Below are 24,159 nucleotides of genomic sequence, written 5' to 3' on the forward strand. Positions count from 1 at the left end.
AGCATGGAGTAAATGCTAGATAAATGACAGCCATTATCACCATCACTGTTACTACTTTACCTACGTTCTTTTAAGCAGGGTTCCTGCAGAATATCCGAAAGCAAATTCAAACAGGAAATACTAAAATCATTCAGCCTTAGGGAAAAAAAAAAAATTTAACTCCTCAGTAAAACACAGCAAAAACGTCTAGTACGACTTCATTGGCCAATTCAGATAAATGCATAGATAAGGGAGTCATGGTTAGGAACTCTTATTAGAGTCAGTCTGCAATTCCTCCCCCTAACGTGGGCTTTGATTTCTGGATTCCAAAACACCACTTACCAGATTTGATGCACCCACAGGATTACTTTTCTTTGAGGTCTCACCTGGGCAGGTGCATCTACAAAACACAGGGCAGAAAGAGACTGATTACTGAGGTTGAGGGGCTGAGGGCGTGACCCTTTTAATCTTTCCTTACTTCCCTCTCTCTCTCTCTCTCTCTCTCTCTCTCTCTCTCTCTCTCTCTCTGTCTCTCTCAAGGCGTCTTGGCACCGTCCACTCCATCCGCGGCGAGAGCTGTGACGCCTCCTTTCACCCGACACGTTTGTGGCTTCCGCGGACAGATGGGCAAGCAGCGCTTTTAGATCCCAAGGCGCCCAGCTTTGCCAAGACGGTCAGAGGTCATCTGGGAAGTCTCTCGCCCGGGGTAGGGCTCATTCACAAGCCGGCTCCTTTCCCCCCGTGGCGCTTTGGCAACTCGCGCCCTCCTCTGGTGCCGGTTCAGGTGCGCAGGGAGAGCCCGGGGAGCGCGCAGGTGCGCGAGAGGTGGGGGCGGTGCGGGCACCCCCGGGGTGCGGGTGGTGAACCCGGAGACCGAACCTGCAGACCCAGCGCAAAGTAGAAACTGAAAGTACGTTGCCGGCGGACCGCACGGAAGTTATGGGAAAGGCAGAGCGCGGAGCCGGGCCGTGGTGTGTGCCGCCCCCCTGGGGATGGATGAAGCAGCAGGCGCGGCGAGGGTGAGAGGACCCGGCGGCAGAGAGCGCCCGGGCCGGCGTCCGCTCCCAGCAGCTCCGCGGGGCGCCAGGGCCCCGGCGGCGACTATGGGCGGGGAGAGCGTGCTCCTGCTGCAGTGGCGGTCACCATGACCTCGCCCGCCTCCCGCGGACCATGTTCCATGGTAAGCGCTCCGCTCCGGGCGCAGCCGGCGGGGGCCTCGGGGACGCGGCCCCGGGCGCGCGCGGGCACAGCCCGGCCTCGCACTTTGGACCCGCCGAGCGCGCGGGCGCGGGCGCTCCCCCCGCAGGCGCCGCCGCGCCCCGAGCCCGGCCCGCAGCCACCTGCCCCGGCGGCGCAGCCCCCGCGGGGGCACCGAGCGCCGCAGCCTCCGCGCCGCTCGGCGGCGGCCGCCCGCAGCCCCGGTGCCCCAGCGCTCGCGGCGCCCGGGGCGGGGCCAGGTACCTGCGCCCGGGGGGTCCCTCCTGTCGACGGAAGTGAAAGCGAAGCTCCCACGGGACGGGGCTCTGGGAACCCCGCTTCGCCCCCTCGGCGAGGCTGGGAGTTTCCGACCGGGGGCCGTACCTGGTGCCCGGGGCGGGAACCCGAGTCTTCGGGGCCGGCACCGAGGGAGACGAGTTGGGGGGCTTGGGTGGTTTCCCCGCTGCGGGTGCCCCGTGGCGGAGGCCGGGTTCAACACGCTTAAGGCTGAGCTCGAGAGCCGCGCCGCGCGCTAGGGTGCTGCGTCGGTGCGGACCCGGGGCCCGGGGTAGGAGGGGCGCGGGGGCGCGGGGGGCGCGGGGGAGCACGGGGGCCGCGGGGGAGCGCGGGGGAGCGCGGACGGAGCCCGCCCGGCCACGGCGAGCGGAGGCGAGGAAGGGAGCACGGGAGCTGCGGGGGCGCGCTCTGCGGAGCGGGACTGGACTGTCTTGTACCAGATACTTCCTCAAGCAAAAAGAAAAAAAAGAGAGACTAGACGGGTGGAGGAGGGTGCGGGAGGAGGGAGCACGGTGCTCTTCCCTCTCACGCCCCGGCCGCGCGCTTTCTAGGCGACACCATTAGCTCCAAAGAGCCTTTCCTCTCTCATAGGTAGTAAAGGATCTTGAATTGGCATCGCCCAGTACTAGGTCAGCGGCAACATAACGGCGGGGGGGGGGGGGTGGGGGGTGGGGGGGGTAGAGGATGGAAGACAGTTATGGAAAAGAATTGGCTATGGGTGCCCTCCAGTAGCTTACTACAGAATTGGAAGTTAGGTGTGTCCCCATCAGCCTCACGATGCCATGGATCTCCTGCATTTCGTTCTTTCCCTGTAGCTCTTGCTTCTAATTCCTGCATCATCTCCGATTTGAGTGAAGAGGTAAAAAAGAAAAAAGAAAGAAAAGAAAGAAAGAAAAGAAAAGAAAAAAAGAAAAGAAAAGAAAAGGAGAAAAGAAAAGAAGAAGGAAGGAAGGAAGGAAGGGAAAGAAAGGAAAGGCAAGGAAGGAAGGAAGGAAGGAAGGAAGGAAGGAAGGAAGGAAGGAAGGAAGGAAAAGGGAAGCTTGGGTGTGCATTATTAACAAAGAGCTTTATTTCTTGAAGTGTATCTATGTAATTCATTTACCGAAAGTTGTTATTAGCAAGCAAAATATTTGAAGTCTCCACTTTGGATAATAATGATTATAACGTGTGGCTTTTGCATTTTGTTCCAAGAGATTTCACGAGAAGCTTAAGGATAGAGTTCCTCTCTCAACTTTTTCTTTGCTGCTGCTTTGGGGAGTTGAAGGAGCTGAGGCCCTACTAGGTGGTACTCAAGGGTGCTATCTAGTTTAGGCAATTTAATCATATTTGAGGACTAAAAATGGAATGGTAGGAAGAACAGGGCACTGAGAAAGATGAGAAAGGCTGAACAGGTACAAAGGAAAGTTACACATGGTACCACATAAGTGTTTCAGTATCTTCAATAAAAATGGAAAAAGCTATTGTCTAGGAACAATTTATATGTCTCATTCACACTTATGCACATGAGATTATTTTTTCTGATCTTACCTATGACACATAACCTGGTGTAGTAAGAACAAATATTTAGTATCTGCTTTTCTGAAATGAGTGCATGGTGCAGTGTTTCAGAGCTTGGCCAGGGAGCACCTTAGCAAAGTCCACGTGGAAAAAGATGGGTTTTTGTACATTCCTTTGACTCCGCGCGTGCGCGCACACACACACACACAATAGTTTTTGGAGGAAGCACTGCAGCTCAGTGGCTAAAAGCTGAGTTTCTAAACTTTTTAACCTGTCTCTTACTATACATATTATATATGGGGAAAGCCTCTTTGTTCCTTAGATTCTCTATCTGCAGAACTGTGAATAATGGGTAGTACTTATCTCCTGAAGTGGTTGTAAGATTAAGTGAAATATTGTATGCAATATCATAGGATGGCTGCAGAAATGTCTTTAAGTGTTTATCATGGGATTTGTGGATAGAGTTTACAGTGCAGTATTACTATTGATTGTGGCAGATACTAGATTTCTTTATATGAGGATAATCAAATTTATGTTTGTAACCTTAAGGAGCTGACTTCCATACGACCTATGGTTGTTTTCTGCTTATCAACTTTTTTTTTCTTTATCCACCAATTTGCTTGTGCCAGTTGTTTGTATTAAAGCCAAGTCGCATATATTCAGATAATGTGTTCTGTTCCATCCTGAGTGTCTTTTGAGTATTTTTTTTTTTAATTCCCAGTGAAAATGGGTCTATGAAATGTTTATAATGGATATTCAGTAAGCACTTAGGGGTCCTTAAAATGATGAAAGATTGGATTTGTTAGACTGTAAAAACTAATGTATTTATGTTCACTTTGACCCCATAACTGATGCATCTGAGGATTGAGTGTATTATTTGGCTTAAATTAAAAACCAGCAAGAATTTTTTAGACAGCCATCATTCTGGTTTAACCAAATTCCCTACTGAAAACAAATTCTCCACTTTCAATCCCTTCAGGAAATCTAAAGACAAAATTCCACAAGCCCAAGCTTGCCTTGCATTATTCCTTATGGTTTGTCTTTTCTGCAACCTACAGAAAAGTTCAGGGTCAGGGAAGGGGCAAGTGTCTATGCATAATCTGAAACAAAACAAAAGAGAATAAAAGCAGAGTTTTTTTCCTATTGTGACAACAATGTCAAAAGCATGCTCAAACTAGGCAATATTAATATGGTGTGGGGAAAAGATTTCAATTGCAGACTAAACTGCAGTTGTTGATTTGAGAGGTGAGAACCTGCAAGATGTATGTCTGAAGTCCTGGGTATGTTTGCAGTATTATCCAAGAGGTGATTTAAAGAAATATTTTATTGGGATGGCCAGGGAGATTCTTAGAATTTAGGTGCTTGAAAGTTGAAAGGGACATTAAGAGAGCATTTAGTCTAAAGTTTTTATTTTACAGATCAGTCAAATGAAGCTTAAAGGACACCGTCATTCACTCAGTCACACCACCCATTGTCATATGGCTCCTTGTCATACCAAGCCAAAACCCCAAGTCTCCATCCTCCAACCTTCTGTGTTTTATATTGCCCTAGTCCATCTGGAGCTAACCTATTTAACAATAGTGGCAACACAAGACGCTCTTACAGACAAAGCAAATTATGTTTCATTTTTTAAAAGAATTTTAAAAGAATTTCATTTATTTATTTAGAGAGAGCACACAAGAGGGGGGAGAGGCAGAGGAAGAGGGAGAAAGAGAATCCTAAGCAGCCTCCACATTCAGAGCCTGATCTATCTCACGACACTGTGAAATCATGACCTGAGCCAAAATCAAGAGTCATATGCTTAACTGAATGAGCCAGTTGGCGCCCCAAGGCAAATTATGTTTCAGAACTGAGAAACTAGTTGTAATACATTAAAAAAAGATCAAGTTGGGACACCTGGGTGGCTTAATGGTTAAGCGTCTACCTTCGGCTCAGGGTGTGATCCTGGGTTCTCAGGATTGAGTCCCACAGTGGATTTACTGCATGGAGCCTGCTTCTCCCTCTGCCTGGTTCCTGTGACTCTTCTCTCTCTCTTCTCTCTCTCTGTCTCTCATGAATAAATAAATAAAACCTTAAAAAAAAAAGATTAACTTTTTCTACTAAGCCATCATTGAAAGCACCAGTAAATGCTGTTCAGTGAATAAATGGGTCAATATGAACTTGAGGAGCACTAATTGCTGAAAATTGGGGTGAAGAGGACACAACAGCTGCAGTAGAAAATAAACTCCTTTGTCAAAACCTAAAAGGTGGACCTTTAAAATAATATTTATGTAGAATAGTAAAAATGTCCCTTTTTTCATTCTAGTATTTAATTATTTTATTATATTCCCCTTAAAACTCATTTCAAGTTATATGTTGTACAACTTCTTGTTTACTCTTTCCAAAGTGTACCTTTTGGACACCTGTAGGAAGACAAAAAGTGAAGTTTGGATCTATGCGGTCTATACCAATCTAATTACAAAGTCAGGATCTAGTAAATAAATAGCAATTGACTATTGGCTGAGAATCTTCAGGATGAAGGAACAGTAGTACACAAGAAAGGCAGAGCTATGTAATATTACATAGAAGTGGTTTCATTCAGAGAACTAACATAATTTCATGTTATCAAAAGATTATGGCCATTTCTGATCAAATCCTGGTGAGGCAGTAAACTTAGGTTAGAATCCAGACCTAGCACCTACTCTCTGGGTTCTTTTAAGAGATTAATTTGTAGGACTCTTTTCATCTTTACAGAGAAGTATAAGGCAACAAAGTGCTAGGCACATGACAGGTACTTGAACATAACTATCATCATCACCATTATTAACCTCCTAAGTGAATTCTGCTGGTATGCATATAGACGCTTAGTGGCAGAGCTGTGAATCAATTCCATGTCTCATTTTGTTCCTCTTACCTTGTCAAGTATCTGTGATATATGAAGATGAGATGTAGGATTCATATTTATTCTCATACCTGCTATTAAAGCTACTTTCTCTATTTGTCAAAATATGTGGCACAAATAGCACATCATTTATTGGGGAGTACTATTGATTTGTATACGACACATAGTGATACAATAGATGATAATGTTCTTGGGAACTTTGACATATGTCACAATATTAGCTCCTTGGGTTCCAAAGAGTATTGTTTGTAGGCCTAATCAGAAAAGATATACATGTGAAATGTCTTACACTCATCAAGTACAGTTAAACTTTATTTGGGAAATTAAAAGGAAATACATTGTCAGCGTAACTCAAGAGTTTGCAGAAAGATGTAAACGGCATTTTGGCAGACTTATGAAGAAATAAGTCTCTCTAATAACCACATTTTAATGTCTCTGGGAATAGCTGGCTTTCCATCAGTGCATTATTACTGCCCCAATGATACCATTTATGATTTCATTCCTTCTGATTAGACAATTGCCCCTGTCTAGGAAGGCTTATCAAAAATAGATATAAATCATTAGTTAACAGGATGTTAACTAATGAATAAATTTATTTAATGGGTTTTTCTAACATGTCAAGAAGCAGGACAGCTGTGTTGTAGAAAATATGGGTCTCTGGGTACTCCAGAAACAAAGAATATACTGAAAAGATAAAGTGTCAAAATGTAAATGTCACCTTTGGCACCTTTGCCAAATGTCGCCTTTGGCAGTTCTGGGAAGGGTAAACCCTTTCAGGTCCATCATTAAAAAGAAAGAATATAATCATAGTACAGTACCATGGAAATAAATGTGCAATGCTGCTTCTAGGAAGAGGCTGGGTACTCGGACAATCATCAAGATTTACACAAATATACATGCCATAAATGATAAAATATCAAAAATTTGTAACTTTCTTTTATCTGTAATTTACCTGTTTACCTGTAGATGCCTTTTCTTGTAGAAATGTTCTACATAAACCAAAATTGAATAAACTAATTTATGCTCTAGAGTGGTTTTCAGAGGCAGAGAGACTCTGCTTTCCTCACACCTGTATGGTGCTTTTCCGAAGAGTAATTTTTAAATAAAAAGGTGGAAGAAATCTAAACTCTAAAATGCCGTCCTACTTTGGTTGTTCCATAATGCTGGATTTTAGGGTTCTTTCCACACTATCCTAAAGCTGAGATCCATTTAAAAATATTGTTAGGAATAAATCATCAGGCCAATTGAAACAACACGAAGTATATAATATGACTTACAGAATTCAGCTTATTCTTACTCACTGTTCAATTTAGTTTCTTTTAGGTATATCTTTGGAATTCCTCCCCTGATCCTTGTTCTGTTGCCAGTAGCATCTTCTGATTGTGATATTGAAGGCAAAGACGGCAGAGAGTATCAGCACGTTCTAATGATCAGCATCAATGACTTGGTATGTGCTTGTTTGTTTTCCTCACATTCTAACAGTTTCATATTCAAATATCCATCTATATTCCTTGAAAGAAAGTGAAATAACTAAGGAGCAAAATTTAATGAGCTACTAACTACATATTTTTTATAGCCGGCATCATTTATATCCTTTTAAAGTCATTCTTTAGTCTTCAGATTCCCACAGCTATCCATTTCAGCTTAGTTCCCTTCACTACATTTCTTGAAAGCATAATTTAGCATAACTACCTGCATTTCCTCACTTCCTGCTGACAGTCCCTGTAGAGAGGGAAAATAGCAGAATACACATTAAGAAAAACTATCATGAAAAGAGATGTGTTGTTATTTCATCTGAATGCTTGTATATGTATATATATTATATAGGAATTTTATACACATGTATGTATGTAATTTGCTGTAAATTATTTTTTAATTTACTGTGGACATTTTTTACAATATATTTTGTATTTTAGAGCAGTCTTAAGTTCACAGAAATGTTAAGCAGAAAATAGAGAATTATTGTATAGCCACTCTTCCTCTGTACAATTTCCCCTGTTATTAACATCTTGCATTTGTGTGGTACATTAAACTGATGAACCAATATTGATACAATATTATTAATTAAGATCCATAGTTGACGTCAGGGTTCACCTTTTGTGTTATGTAGTTCTATGGATTTTAACAAATGCAGTGTTATGTATCCACCGTTACAGTGTCATACAGAATAGTTTCACTGCCCTTAAAAATCCTTTGTGGTCCGCTTATTTAACCAATCTGTTTATGGACTCTATAGTTTTTACTTTCTAGAATGTCATATAGTTGGAATCATGCAGGATGTAGCTTTCTTAGACTGGATTCTTTCACTTGGCAATGTATATTTAAGGTTCCTCCATGATTTTTTATTGCTGAATAAGATTCCACTGAATGGATGGAAAATAGTTTTTTTTTTTTTTCCATTCACTGATTGAAGGACATGTCTTGGTTGTTTCTCATTTTTGGCAATTATGAATAAAGCTTCTATAAGCTTTCTTGTGTAGGATTCTGTATGGATACACATTTTCAACTCATTTGGATAAATATCTAGGAAAGTGATTGCAGGATCATATGGTAAGATTATGTTCAGTTTTATATAAAACTGTCAAAGTGTCTTCTAAAATGACCATACCATTTTGCATTTTCACCAGTAGTGGATGAGACACCCCCACCCCAATGCCTCGCATTCTCACCAGTATTTGGTGTTGTCTGTATTTTGAATTTTACCCATTCTAATAGGTGTGTCGTGGCATCTTATTGTTTTAATCAACAATTCCCTAGTGTCTTTGGAAGTTGGACATCTTTTCGTATACTTTATTGCCATCTGTATATCTTGATCAGTGAGGTATCTGAATTCATGTTTAAGCTGACATCTTAACTATTAAGTCTTCTTATAGTGAAATATCTTTTTCATTTGTTTAGATCTTTCGTTGGCTTCTTTCATCTGTTTTATATTTTTCCTTATATAGAGCCTGTTTACAGTATCTTTAAAAAAAAGGATTTTATGTATTTATTCATTAGAGACACAGAGAAAGAGGCAGAGATATAGGGAGAGGGAGAAGGAGAAGCAGGCTCTGTGGGGAGCCTGATTTGGGACTCGATCCCACGACCCTGGAGATCACAACCTGAGCCAAAGGCAGATGCTCAACCACTGAGCCACCCAGGTATCCCTTGTTTACATTTTACATTTTCTTAAATCTGTACCTCGGGTGCTATCATAGTGTTTTGAATTTCAATTCCAGTTGTTCATTGCAGATACATAGGAAAGCAATTGACTTTTGTTTTGTATATTATCCTTGTATCACGAAACCTTACTATAATTACTTATTAGTTCCAAGAGGTGTTGTTGTTGACCATTTGGGATTTTCTACACAATTATGTCACCAACAAAAATAATTTTTTTAGCATTTAAGAATTGAACCAACATAATGGGATGTGTTTATTTAAATATTGAAAAGATAATTCTTGAAGGCCCAAGTGGCAAAGGAAAACCCTCTCAAATGTTCATAAGATGAAGGAAATGATCTAATCTAGCCCCTTCTGCCATTCCACTATCATCTTCTCCACATACTTATACTGAAGTGACATGACTCTGGGAAATTCACTGTTCTGCCTCTTGAAGAGATATGGGAAATTCAAGATAATACAGAACAGGGACCATAGAGGTCCCTAATTTTGCCCATTGACAGGGAGAGAAGTGTACATTAAATGATAATTATCTGGTTTTGCATTTCATGAAGTTTTGACCTTTGACATTTTCTGCATTAATTAATGCTACTAAGTTAATGTTTTTGAGTCAAGATAATGCTTTTATTTAATTTTATTATCTGTGTAAGGAATCAACTAGAATTAATCCTATTATATTTATAAATGTGTGTAAAACTGCAAAAAAAAAAATGCTATTGGCAATCCAAAAGGAGAGTTTTGTCTACCAGATTCATAGCACATTTTTTATGGAAATGTAGAGTAGTTTATCTCATTAAAATGCACAGCAACAACAAGAACAACAGCAGCAACAATGATACTGCTTTGACAAAGCAAAAGAGGGGCACTTGGGTGGCACAGTTGGTTGAGTGGCCAACTCTTGGTTTCGGCTCAGGTCCTGATCTCAGGGTTGTGAGAACAAGCCCAGAGCCTGCTCAACTCTCTCTCCTTCTCCCTCTGTCTCCATTTCCACTCTCATTCCTTCTGTCTCTGTCAAATAAATACATACATACATACATACATACATACATACATACATACATAAATCTTTTAAAAAAACAAAGCAAAACATGGCTATTCTTAAGAGACTAATTCACAAGACATTGAAGAGTATGGGAGGAAGAGTATATGAACTAATCCAAGTGAAAAGTGTCATGATAATCTCAAGAAAGTTGAGAGGATAAGTAAGGAGGAAGGAGAAGAAGTCACAAAGAATTATTCATATCAAAATGACTAGTAGAGAAAATTTCATTCACTTATTCATTTCGCATGTACTAGATGCTTTACAGACATTACTGTGTTTGAGTCTCAGGGAGACAATAGGAATGCTAATATCTATGAAGTGCTTGCTTTGTTTTAGGTGCTAGCCAAATAGACTTTCACAATATGCCTACAAGAGAGGTACTCTTACTACTTTAATTTCAGAGGAAGAATTCGAGGATTGTGGCTGGCCAGTTTATAAGTGGCGGAACCTGGATATGAGCCTCTGCTGTTAACCAGCACACTCTCCTGACTCTTGATAGCAATATCTGTGTTAGTTTATGCATGAAGCAAACATCTGTTCGGAGCCTGTTATCACAGAAAACCCTTTTGTATGGTGAAGTGGTGGGGCTTCAGGGTAGATATGACAGACTAGGTATAGACCCTTCTTTAAAGAAACTTTTATTTAGTGATGGATAAGTTTTGGTGTGAAGTATGTAAGTTGCAGCATGAAAAGGAGTAGCTGCCATACTGTCATCTGAAACAGACTGGTTGCAGACTAGATTTGGGAACAGAAAGATATAAGCTGTGTTCTAGGAGAAGCTGAACAGATTGGCTTGGCGCTAGGAGGGAGACCATGTTGCGGGATAGTACTCTGATCTCCACAGACTTTTGACAGTATACTCTTCAGTAAAAATTTTGTGAGCCTGCACTTCCAATATACATGAAGCATTTATTTACATATTAGAGTATTTCATAGTATTTTTGCATACATTAAAAAAGATATATATAAAAAAACGAGAATTCACAAAAGATCAGATAAACACTACGTGTAGATAGAATTCTAAAGTTTTCCTCGCATAGTTGGCAGTGGATTGTCCAATGTGGCTCCATTTTCAAGACCAGTGATAGAAGACATAAGTGGATCTATACTTTATAGCAAGATTGAGAGTGGTCTTGATGCAATGATATTTAGACTTTATTCTCAGCAAAACCAAAAGTCCATAGTAATTTGATCATAAAGGTACCATTTAATTAGAATATTAATTTTTGAGTATTTATTATGTGCAGTGTAGGCCACTAAAAAATTAATAGTCGATCTTCTTCTATACTCTATAAGGGTGCTGGATACACTTGCCACTATAATACAAAGTGACAATAGCAGTGCATTACAAAAAGTTTCACATAGGGAAGGCTGGGTGCTTCAGTGGTTGAGCGTCTGCCTTCAGCCCAGAGTGTGATCCTGGAGACCCGGGATCAAGTCCTGCATCGGGCTCTCTGCATGGAGCCTACCTCTCTCTCTCTCTGCCCGTGTTTCTGCCTCTCTCTGTATGAGACTCTCATAAATAAATAAAATATTTAAAAAAAAGTTTCACATACATTATCTTTTTTGAGCTTCACAATACCCCTATGAGATGATGATGATAATAATAACTAGGACAAAATCAAGGTGTACAATGGGCCAATGCTTTTGTGAACACATTCCATGTATTAACTTATGTAATTCCTACAGCAACTCTCTGAAATGAGGAAACTGAGACCACCTAGCTGGCAAGTGGTAATACTGGAAATCAAATTCTAGAAAATGTGCTCATTATTATGAGGAAAAACAGGGTAAAGCACTGCTAATTTTTTTCACTATTTCAGGTCCCTTGCCATTTCATATGAATTTTAGAATCAGCTTCCAGTTCTTAGGAAGAAGTCAGTCGGGATTCTAATAGGAAATTTGTTGCACCTGTAGATAAATGGAGGGGTATTATCTTTTCAACAATGCATAACAATGCTTCTGATCCATGAACACATGAACATGGGATTTTTTACATTTATTCAGATCTTTTTAAATTTCTTCTAACAAATATTTTGTGTTTTTCAGACTATAAACTTTGAATTCTTTTGGTTAAATGTATTCCTAAGTATCTTATGTGTCTTTGATGCTGTTGTAAATTGGATTGTTTTCTTAATTTTATTTTTAAATTGTCTGTGATTCTTAACCCTATACTCCTTCTACTTACCTAGGTTTATGTCTTATTTCCCCATACTAGTCCATAAGTATCTTAAGGACAGTTTATGCTTGATTTATCTTTGTATCCCACAGAATGTTCAATAGAGCATATATATAGTAGTTTTTCATAATAACAATATGAATTATAATATTTGATAAATAATACATGAATTTAAGATCAACACCATAAGGTCATGAGAACCCAGAACTTGTTTCAAATAGGCTAGAAGTTTCTTTTCTTGAACATCTGTTTCTTTGGAAATTTGTTAGGAATCAAATGTCAGGAACCTTTCTGATATTCAATATGAACTAGTTTGGAATATTATATAATAGTTTTTTTCCATAAAAAATTATTTTGCCTAAATGTGACTTATATGGTTGAATTACATAACTCTTAGTTGGGATCCCTGGGTGGCGCAGCGGTTTGGTGCCTGCCTTTGGCCCAGGGCGCGATCCTGGAGACCCGGGATCAAATCCCACATTGGGCTCCCGGTGCACGGAGCCTGCTTCTCCCTCTGCCTATGTCTCTGCCTCTCTCTCTGTGTGACTATCAAAAATAAATAAAAATCTAAAAAAAAATAACTCTTAGTCACCAGAACAGAGGCTGGTTAAAAATATAAAGGCTGCGAGAGTAACCAAATACTTTCTAGGAATGACTCGGTCTAGTTATAACTTTATTATAAGTTATTAAATTATAAAATCCAATGATGAGTAGGTTATAATTAGCTTTTACAGTTTTCAATGTCCTTAAGTCTGTCTGCATCTTTATTCAAGCGGCCTTCACAGATTCAACTTTTGTCTTTGCATTGATGGCCTTCAGGTTTACACGCCTTTCATAAACTTTACACGCCTTTCATAAACTTAAGCACTGTTTAATTTAGATAGAAATAAGGAATCTTTACCCAGAGGTACTGTACTGGTACATCATACATAATAGAGAAGTAATTATCACTTTTCATCTGTTCTTGCATCCATATTCGCTGTCTTAGGTAACAACATTTTCATTTGCCCAGTCTCTCAATGCTGAAAGCTTGGAATCATTCTTGGCACCGTTGCTCCTTCATCTCATCCATCACCAAATCCTAAAGATCAGTATCCTTGCTTAACACCTGCCAAGTCATTCACTCTATTGACTTCCACTACTATAGTTTCAGTTCAGATAGTCATCAGACATCACTGAATCACTTTTATAGTTTCAGTTCAGATAGTCATCAGACATCACTGAATCACTTTCATAGCCTCCATGGTGTTCCTGGCGTATCTCACTATGTGCATCTGTCCTCTTGCTGGCATTTGAGTTATTGTCCCAAAATTCAAATCTACTACACTTTCTCTCCTTTTCAAAAACTCTTTAACACTTTAAAATATCTCTTACCTAATACCTATTAACTTCGATCTTGCGTTTCATTGGTTTGCTGACAAATGATCAAATTCTTGTCAAACATTACATTTATATATATATATAAATAATATTTATAATATTATTATATAAATATTTATAATATTTATAATATTTATTTATATATATATAAATGTTTAAATATGTTTAGCTGTAATTAATAAAGGAAAGATTTAAATTGGCCAAATCTTAAATTAGTTCTTCTTGTATCAGGTTATGCTAGAAGATAAAACAGGAGTCCTGGGTATAGAATTTAGCAGTATGACTGAATCAGTTGCAATTTAACAAGAGAATTTATCTTTTGACAGGCAAGTCTTTTTGTTCTATTAATGACTTTATTTTATTTAATAAAAATGAAATTAAAATACACTACTTAAACGATAGAGACGTGCTGAGTGGATAAAAAGAAAAAAGAAAAAGAAGAGCCAACTATGTGTTGTCTACAAGAAACTCACTTTAAGTATAAACATATCTGTAGATTAAAAGTAAAAAAGATGAAAAAAAGTAAAAAAGATGAGATGATAAGGCATGTTACCGCTAATCAAAAGAAAGCTGGAGTAGCTATATTTACTTTAGACAAAAAACACAGTAAGAAGACTATCAGAGATAAGTAATAAATAAAGTAAGGACATTAAATAATAAAGGGGTAAATTATTTAGGAAAACATACAATCTTTAATGTATATCCCTAACCACAGCATCAAAATTTGTCAAGCAAAAACTGGTAAACTGCAAGAAGAAATAGATAAATCTATTATAATTATAGACTTCAACACCCTTCTGTCAGTAATTGACAGATTCAGCAGACAAAATCAGTAAGCATATAGTTGAACTAAAAGTACTATAAAAACTGGACCTAATTGACATTTATAAAATACATCATCCAACAACAGCATAATACACATTTTTTGCAAGCTCACATGGAATATTCACCAAGTTTCAAACATATTCTGGGTCATTGCACACGTTTTAATGAACCTTTAGCAAATAGAAGTCATGTGAAGTCCTCAAACTAAAACATAATTAAACTGGAAATCAATAATAGAAAAATAGATGGTATATTTGGAGATTAAACAGCATATTAGATAACATACAGATCAAAGAAAATCTCTCAGGAAAATTTAAAAATATTTTGAACTAAATGAAAATACATATTAATAAAATTTGTTGGATACAGTGAAAGCAGAGCTTAGAGCATTGAATGCATATATTAGAAAAGAAGAAAAATGTTAAGTCAATCATTTAAGCTTCCACATTAGGAAAATAGAAAAGAGAGAACAAATTAAAACTAAATTAATAAGAAGAAAAGAAATGATGAGGATTAGAAGAGCAACTGAAAACAAGAAATTAGTAGAAAAAAATCAGTGAAACTAAAATCTGGTTCTTTAAAAAAATTAATAAAATTGGTAAAATTTTCTCTAGCTAGGCTAACCAAGAAAACAAGAATTATGCAAATTTCTAATATTAGAAATAAAAGAAATGTCACCACTACTAATCCCATGGATATTAGAAGGATAATAAAGGAATATTATTGTGATTTATGTGTCAGCATGGCCAGGTTATGGTACCTGGTTATTTGGTCAAAAAGCAATGTAGATGTTGCTGTAGAGGTATTTTTTATATGTTAACATTTAAATCAATATACTATGAGGAAAACAGGTTACCCTTCATGATGTGGGCGATCTCAAATGTCCAAATATCTATACATTTAAGCTTTTAACCTCCAATATGATGGTCTTAGGAGGTGGGACTTTGGAAGGTAATTAGGCTTAGATGAGGTCATGATGGTGGAACCCCTATGTTAGTATTAGTGCCTTTGAATCAGAAAAGATATCAGAACTTTCTCCATCATATGAGGACACAGTGAGAAGATGGCTCTGCAAGACAGGAGGAGTGTTCTCACCAGGAACTAAATAGACTGGCACCTTGATTTTGGACTCTCCAGCCTCTGGAACTGTGAGAAATAAACATCTGTTGTTTAAGCCACCCAGTCTGTGGTATTTTATTATTTTATAATAAAATGTGTACAATATCTCTATGAGAAAAATGATATAACCCTAATGAAAGTAGTCAAAGAAGAACCAGATAACTGGAGATATTTTGTGTTCATGGATAGGAAGCCTTAATAGCATTAAGATATCAGTTCTTCAAAGCAGTTTCAGTCAAAATCCAGGAACTTACTCTGTGGATATCAACAACCAGATTCTAAATTCACATGGAATGTCAAAGACCCAGAAAAGCCAACATAGTATTGAAAAAGAAAACAGAGTGCTGACATTATCTAAACTCAAGACTTATCATAAGGCTAAAGTAATCAGAGTAGTGTGATATTGGTGAAATAATAGACATTTCAACAGAACAGAATAGGAAGCCCAAAAGAAACCAGCATTTATATAGTGAACTGATCTTTGACAGAAAGATCAAAGCCAATTCAATTGGAGATAGTCTTTTCAAAAAATAGTGCTGGAACACTAGAATATCCACATACAAATGACATTACAGCTTTCACCAAAATTGTCTCAAAATGGATCATAGATCTAAATGTAAAACACAGAAACTATAAAACTCATAGAAAATAAAATAGGAACAAAATCTAGGTAACCTTGAAAGTGGTGATAACTTTTTAGATACAACACTCAACAGTACAATCCTTGAAATAAAAAAATAAGATTGAACTACATTAAAAAGTAAAACTCTGCTCTGAGAGGAGTGCCTGGGTGGTTCAGTCAATTAAGCATCCTACTCTTGGTTTCAGCTCAGGTCATGATCTCAAATTCTGGGGACTGAGCCCCATGTCAGGCTCCACCCTCAGAGTCTGCTTGAGATTCTCTCTCTCCCTCTCCTTTTGCCCCTCTTAACATCCCCCAAAATAAATAAATAAATCTTAAAAAAAAAACAAAACTCTGCTCTGAGAAAGACACTGTTAATAAAAAAAACAGGCCACAGCCTGGGAGAAAATATTTGCAAAACACATATCTGATAAAGACATCTGAATATCTGTATTCAAAATATAAAAACAAAACATTTAAACTCAACAATAGAAACAATCTAATAAAAAAAAAAAACAATCTAATAAAAAAAATGGTCAAAATACCTGAATAGACACTTCACCAAAGAAGACATATACATAGGAAATAAACATATCAGAAGATGCTCAAGATCATATGTCATTAGGGAATTGTAAATTAAAAGTGAGGTAGCACCACACATCTGATGAATGTCTAAAATCTATCATAATTAAAATGACTAAAACAAGTCACACATCAAACGCTGACAGGCATGCAGAGGAAGTGCTCTCCTTCGTTACTAATGGGAATACAAAATGGTACAGCCATTTTGGGAGGCAGTTTGGCAGTTTCTTACAGAGTTAAACATAGTCATACCATGTAATCATGATTCTAGGTACTTATCCAAGTGAGTTGAAAACTAGTGTCCACACTAAAACTGTCATGCTAATGTTTATAAAGGTGTTATTTATTCATATTGGCCCCAAATGGAAGCAAATACATTCTTCAGCAGGTAAAGGGATAAACAAAATGTGGCATATCCATTCAGTGGGATATAATCAGTGATAAAAAGAAATGAGCTGTCAAGCCACAAAAGGACATGAAGGTGCCTTAAGTTCATATTGTATGAAAGAATTCAGTCTTCCAAAAAATTAATAATAATTCAGTCTTAAAGGTCTACATATCATATGATTCCCACTCTACGACATTCTAGAAATGGAAAACTACAGAGAAAAAAGATCAGTGGTTATCAGAAATTGGGGAGGGAGGAAGGTAGGAATGAATTAGTGGTGCACAGAGTAATTTTAGAGCAGTGAAACTATTCTATATGACACTGTAATGGTGGATACATGACATACATTTGTCAAAACCCATAGGACTTTATAGCACAAAGAGAACCCTATTGTAGAACTATGAACTTAAGTTGATGTTAATGTAATGATACTGAGTCATGGACTATAACAAAGATACCACACTAATGCAAGATATTAATAAAGGGGAAATAAATAATGGATTGAGGGAGGGGATATATTTGAACTGTGTCCTTTTTTCAAGGTTTTCTGTAAGCCTAAAACTTTTTAAAAATAAAGTGTATGAAAACAAAGTAAAATCCATTCATTCATTCATTAAAAAAATAAAAGAAGACTAGCAGCACTTATTTTATGGCTACATAAATTCTTCAAATCCAAAATCCCTTGGTATGTACAATTAATTGCTAGGGAGGAAATAATTACATTTCTATAGATAGTTTCCTGGGCAGTATGAGATTAAGAACCCAGCCTCTTATTTTCTGCGTCTCCATGATATTAGATTCTTTATGAAAGACTGAATTGTTCCTGTCTGATACCTACTGATTCATTATGAGAGAAAAGAAATTTGACTGGTTACCTAGATTCAACACCAAAAAGATACTTGTTGTTCAAGATATTTGGGGGTGAAAGTTTACTCTGGAAAAGAGTGTAAGTATTGAGACCACTGTGGATTTGAGTACCCTGCCATGGTGGATGTCTCTGGAGACAATGCTAGGCATACAGGTATGAATCAAATGATTATAAATTTGGGACCTTGGGCCTGTGCTTGAGCTTATACACATATCTGGACCAGCAAGAACATGACTATGTTGCACTGGTTTTCTGTGTCAATACCTCATATTTGCAACAGAAATTAAAGACAAAGAAAAAGCATAAGCAGAAAGCTGTGGATGGATCACATAGTCCTGTTTTGTCTACATGGCATATGGAAGAAAACTTAGTCTGTTTGCACTGAATAAACTCTGTACATTCTTGGCTAATTCAGAAAAGTGAAAAGAGATTTATATGAATCTAACAAGTGGGAATAGAGCGAATTTAATTAGAAAATTTGTAAAGATGTGACATTGTGAGTACTCTCAATCTGCTGAAACATGTTATCATACCTGTTTTCACAACCACTATGATCTCAGTACAACAAAGAAATGACATTATAAATGTTCTAACCTTCATAGTGAGCTTTAACATACTGTTTTCGATGATCACACAATAGAGTCTAAAGGTGTATGTATTATTGGTATTCATGATTTAAAATGTACTGCTGGGTGAGAGGACAGATTGAAGCACATTGAAAGGACCTAAAGTTGGGAACCTAAAACCATACAAAAGTATAAAATAGAGAATCAAACTAACGAAAAGACATTTCTTTATACAAAAAAAAGTCATTGAAAACGGACAGCCCCCAAATGTGAAAGATCTTTCAGGAACCCACATGACTAACAGCATGTCCTACATCAATACCCTTCTAAAAATAATAATATAGGTGGTATAGTGGTTAGAATGGTGGCACCCCAATTGCTCTGTGCACCTGGGACCTGTGAATGTGAGCTTATTTGGAAAAAGTGTGTTTGCAGATATAATTAAGAATCTCAAGATGACATCAACCTGGATTAGGTGGGTCCTAAATCCAATGAAAAGGGACATTAGACATGAAGAGCAGGAGAAAAGACACAGAGGAAAAGCCATGTGAAGACAGAGACAGAGATTTGAGTTATGCAGTTATAAGCTAAGGAATGCCAAAGATTGCTGGTAGCCTCCAAAAGCTAGGAAAGAAGCACGGAATTCTGCCAATGCCTTGATTTTGGATCTAGACCTACAGAGAATATATTTTTGTTGTTTCAAGCCACTCAGTTTGTGGACATTTGTTATGGCAGCTATATAAAACTCATTTAAAGATGGTGGCAAAAGTGGTCAAAATTTTGAAAAAAAAAATCTCACTAATACTCCATTTTGGAGAAAGACAGTGGAAATGTCTGCTGGGGAAAGGCAAGTGAAGTGGATAGATCACTCCCTGAATATTTTAGTCTCTATGAAAGGTGTAATGCTCCATTCTTAATTGGAAGGGAATCTTGATGGCCAGGTGAGCACACTCTTTCCAAGAAAGGCAGCTCACCAAAACCCACAATGGACTTGAACATAATTATTATGGACTAGACAAGGCCACAGTAGTGGCCTCACCAGAAGTGCTGGGAAGAGAAAATTTTCTCTGATAGGTGAGAAGGGACATATGGGGTCAAATAAATAACAGCATAGAGTGGTTCCCTGTAAAATTAAGATGAAAACATGACAACCATGCAGAAACACCCCAGAGAATAATGAGCCAATTTATGGACTACTGTTCCTACAAAAGAAAACCCATCATCAAGTGGAACAGCAAAATAACCTATGATAGAGGAAGATTTCCCCCAAAATGGCTTAAAAAATAGAATTAACAAAATAAAGGGGGCATATCATGGGAGCCACAGGGTGGTACAGTCGTTTAAGCATCCAGCTCTTGGTTTCATCTCAGTTCATGATCTCAGGGTCATGAGACTGGTCATGTGTTGGGCTCTGCGCTTTGCCAAAGTCAGCTTAAGACTCTCCCTCTGCCCCTCTATCCACTCAGTATTAACTGCCTTTCCACTTACTTGTTTCTAGTACAAGAACTATATTTTAACAATCTTCAAGTTTTACATTGTATTTTTATGTGTTATTAAATGACAATATCACTAGTCACATACTCCTAAACTTTCAGAGGACATCAGCTGCCATATGTAAACCCTGAAGGCTGAAATAACCCATCTTTCTCTATGCTTCCCATTTCCAATTTATTTTACATGAGCTATATGAATTGAATTTCTAAAGCCCAAATCTTGTTCTGCCATTCTGAAGTTTAAAAGTCTTCAATGGCTCCCTATCACCTAGTCCTAGAAAATCAAGTCAACATTCTTCAGATTGGCATGGAAGGCTTTCCAAGATCTGATCACAGCCTAACTTCTAAACTTGGCTACACTCAAATCTCCACCTAAGCTCAATTCACAAAGGGCCACTGACTTTTAATGCAATTCCCAAGCTCACAATATTGAATTAGTTGCTTTCTCTGAACATTCTTAACTGTAATTATCAGCATTATCCCCCTGTGTTGTAATTTTTGAAGAATCTTTCCTTCAAAACTGTGAACTCCATGGGATTGGAACCTAGTCTGGAAGACTGGTCTTTTTTCACTCATGTTCAATACCTAACAGCTTATGTATAACCACTTAATGGTTATATGTATTTTATAAATACATTTTATAAATGCATACAATATTTCATTGAAAACCTTGGACTCCAAGCTTGATTGAAGCTTGATTCTGTTCCTTTTCATTTGCCTCTTTAAGACCTACCATTCTTCAAAGCCCTATTAAAGTTGTAATTTTTGGGACACCTGGGCAGGTCAGTCAGTTAAGCGTGGGCCTTTGGCTCAGGTCATGATCCTGGGGTCCTGGGATCGAGCACCACATTGGACTCCCTGCTCAGCATGGAGCCTGCTTCTCCCTCTCCTGCTCCCCCTGCTTGCGCTTGCTCTCTCTCTCTCTGTCAAATAAGTAAATAAAATCTTTTTTAAAAAATTGTAACTTTCCCTTCAGTCACTAGAGTTCTTAGAGAGTATATCATCCATCTTTGAGTTGGCAGATTATAATAGTCAGAGCCTAGTAAATGTTTGACTGAGCTCTTAAGGAACAGAAGTTGGCGATTTTACACAGATCTGGAGAACTGATTGTAAACCTGCCAATGCATGCATATTGATCATTTTAGGAGTTTTAATCACTCACCAATCTCAAGGTTAATAGGCAGTAATGATTATGTACTATCTTACACATATGATAGCAATTAAAAATGTACTAAACATGAATTTGTCTGTGTGCATACATAACTCTACTTTCTAACTGCCTTACTACTTGCCTGAACTTTATATATCACTTTCAACTTTAGGCCTCATAGTTTTATCAATGAGAGAATATGAAGGGCCAAGTACTAGATTGACTATATTAGATTTCAGTGGGCTGAAGAAAAGGTAGACTCTCTGGCTCCAGCCATATCACTGCAAATAGCAAGATTTCATTCTTTTTATGGCTGGGTAATATTTCATTGTAAATATATACCCATCTTGTTTATCCATTCATCAGTCAGTGGACATTTGGGCTCTTCCATAACTTGGCTATTGTTGATAATGCTGTCATAAGCATCATGTATTCATCATGATACATGATTCATGTATCCCTTTGAATTAGTATTTTTGTATATGAGTAAAAACCTAGTAGTACAATGGCTGGATCATAGGAGTTCTATTTTTTTTAAAGATAGATTTATGTATGTATGTATGTATGTATATATGTATGTATGTATGTATGTATTTATTAGAGAGAGTAGGGGAAGGGAAAAAGGGAGAGGAAGAGAATCTCAAGTAGACTACATGCTAAGCATGAGGACTGATGAGGGGCTCAACCTCATGACCTTGAGATCATGATCTGAGCTGAAATCAAGAGTTAACATTCAAATGACTGAGCCACCCAGGCACCCCAAGGCAGTTGTATTTTTAACTTTTTTGATGAACCCCCATAATGATTTCCAGAGTGGCTGAACCAGTTAGAATTCCCACCAAAATGCGAGAGGGTTTCCCTTTTTCTGCATCCTTGCCAACACCTATTGTTTCCTGTGTTGTTAATTTCAGCAATTCTGACAGGTATAAGGTGATATCCCATTGTAGTTTTGATTTTTATTTTCCTGATGATGAGTTATGGTGAGCATCTTTTCAAGTGTTTGTTAGCCATCTGGATGTCTTCTTTGGAAAAATGTCCATTCATGTCTTCTGCTATTTTAACTGAATTATTTATTTTTTGAGTGTTGAGTTTTATAAGTTCTTTATATATTTTGGATACTAACCCTTTATCAGATATGTCATTTGCAAATATCTTCTCCCACTCTGTAAATTGCCTTTTAGTTTTGCTGATTATTTCCTTCACTGTGCAGGAGCTTTTTATTTTGATGAAGTCCCAATAGTTTGTTTCCCTTGCCTCCAGAGACATATCTAGTAAGAAGTTGCTATGGCCAATGTCAAAGAGGCTACTGCCTGTGTTCTTTTCTAGGATCTTGATGGTTTCCTATCTCAAATTTAGGTTTTCCAGCCATTTTGAACTTATTTTTGTGTGTGTTGTAAGAAAGAGTTCCAATTTCATTCTTTTGCATGTAGTTGTCTAGTTTTCCTACCACCATTTATTGAAGAGACTGTCTTATTTTCTTGGATATTGGATATTCTTTCCTGCTTTGTCAAAGATTAATTGACTATATAGTTGTGGGTTCATTTCTGGGTTTTCTGTTCTGTTCTATTATTGATCTATGTGTCTGCTTTTGTGCCAGTATTATACTGTCTTGATGACTACAGCTTTGTAATATAACTTGAAGTCCAGAATCGTGATGCGTCCAGCTTTGCTTTTCTCTTTCAAGATTGCTTTAACTATTTGGGGTCTTTTGTGGTTTCATACAAATTTTAGGATTGTTTTAGCTCTGTGAAAAATGCTAGTGGCATTTTGATAGAGTGGAGTGTTTTTCCATTTCTTTGTGTCATCTTCAATTTTTATCATCAGTGTTCTATAATTTTCAGAATACAGACCTTTTACCTCCTTGGTTATATTTATTCCTAGGTATCATATAGTTTTTGGTGCAATTGGTGCTGCTTCTTTATTGGTGTATAGAAATGCAACAGATTTCTGTCCTTTGATTTTTGTATCCCGTGACTATCCTGAATTCTTGTACCAGTTCTAGCAAGGTTTTGATGGAGTCCTTTGGGTTTCCTACATAGAATATCATGTCATCTGCAAATAGTAAAAGTTCTTTTTCTTCCTTGCTGATTTCAATGCCTTTTCTTTTCTTTTCTTTTTTCTTTTCTTTTCTTTTTCTTTTTCTTTCTTTCTTTCTTTTCTTTCTTTTCTTTTCTTTTCTTTCTTTCTTTCTTTCTTTCTTTCTTTCTTTCTTTCTTTCTTTCTTTCTTTCTTTCTTTCTTTCTTTCTTTTCTTTCTTTCTTTCTTTTTGTGGTCTGATTGCTGAAGCTATGTCTTCCAGTACTATATTAAGTAACAATGATAAGAGTAGACATCCCTATCTTGTTCCTGATCATAGAGGAAAAGCTTGCAGTTCTTCAACATTGAGGATGATATTAGCTGTGGGTTTTTCTTATATGATGTTAAGGTATATTTTCTCTATCCCTACTTAGTTGAGGGTTTTTTTTTTTTTTTCATCAGTGGATGTTGTACTTTGTCAGATGCTTTTTCTGCATCTATTGAGAGGATCATATGGTTCTTAAAGCAAGATTCCATAGGAGTAGTGGAACTGAAATAGCCCCCAGCAGTTAGAAAAAGAAGGCACTTTTCCATGTAGGGGCAATGAGATGAATGCTAGCACCACAACATGATTACAAAGTCTGTCCTAGTGAAGGAGGAAGGGCTTTTCAGAGTTCTTTTTTTATAGGTGCCTATTATTGTAAAAACTTCGTTTACTCATATCTGGCCAGAGTTGTGTTAAGTCTGTGGCTTTTGTCTTTGAGGACAGTGGTGTTTCTAATATTCCTATGCTTTAATAGCAATTTTGTGAGCATTACTATATTGGTAATTTTTAAGTTTGTTTTGAATCCAGATCTAGGTCATATTAGATTTGGTAATATAAGCTTAATAAAATCAGTTTTATGCATATAAAGGT

At 37.8% G+C, this 24,159-nt stretch overlaps 1 protein-coding gene across 2 annotated transcripts in view; it reads left to right on the plus strand.

Moving 5' to 3' along the window:
• Window positions 1–1,028: 1,028 nt before the first annotated feature.
• IL7 (interleukin 7) overlaps window positions 1,029–24,159 on the plus strand; it is a 45,533-nt gene continuing 22,402 nt past the window's right edge. For both annotated transcript variants that reach the window (XM_026012819.2, XM_072734441.1), the window contains exons 1-2: window positions 1,029–1,159; window positions 7,165–7,298. In XM_026012819.2, coding sequence (XP_025868604.1) covers window positions 1,150–1,159; window positions 7,165–7,298 — 144 coding nt within the window. In that variant the 5' untranslated portion in view covers window positions 1,029–1,149. The remainder of the gene's footprint in view (window positions 1,160–7,164; window positions 7,299–24,159) is intronic.

This window comes from Vulpes vulpes, chromosome 13, assembly GCF_048418805.1.
Source record: "Vulpes vulpes isolate BD-2025 chromosome 13, VulVul3, whole genome shotgun sequence".
In the NCBI taxonomy this organism is placed as follows: domain Eukaryota; kingdom Metazoa; phylum Chordata; class Mammalia; order Carnivora; family Canidae; genus Vulpes; species Vulpes vulpes.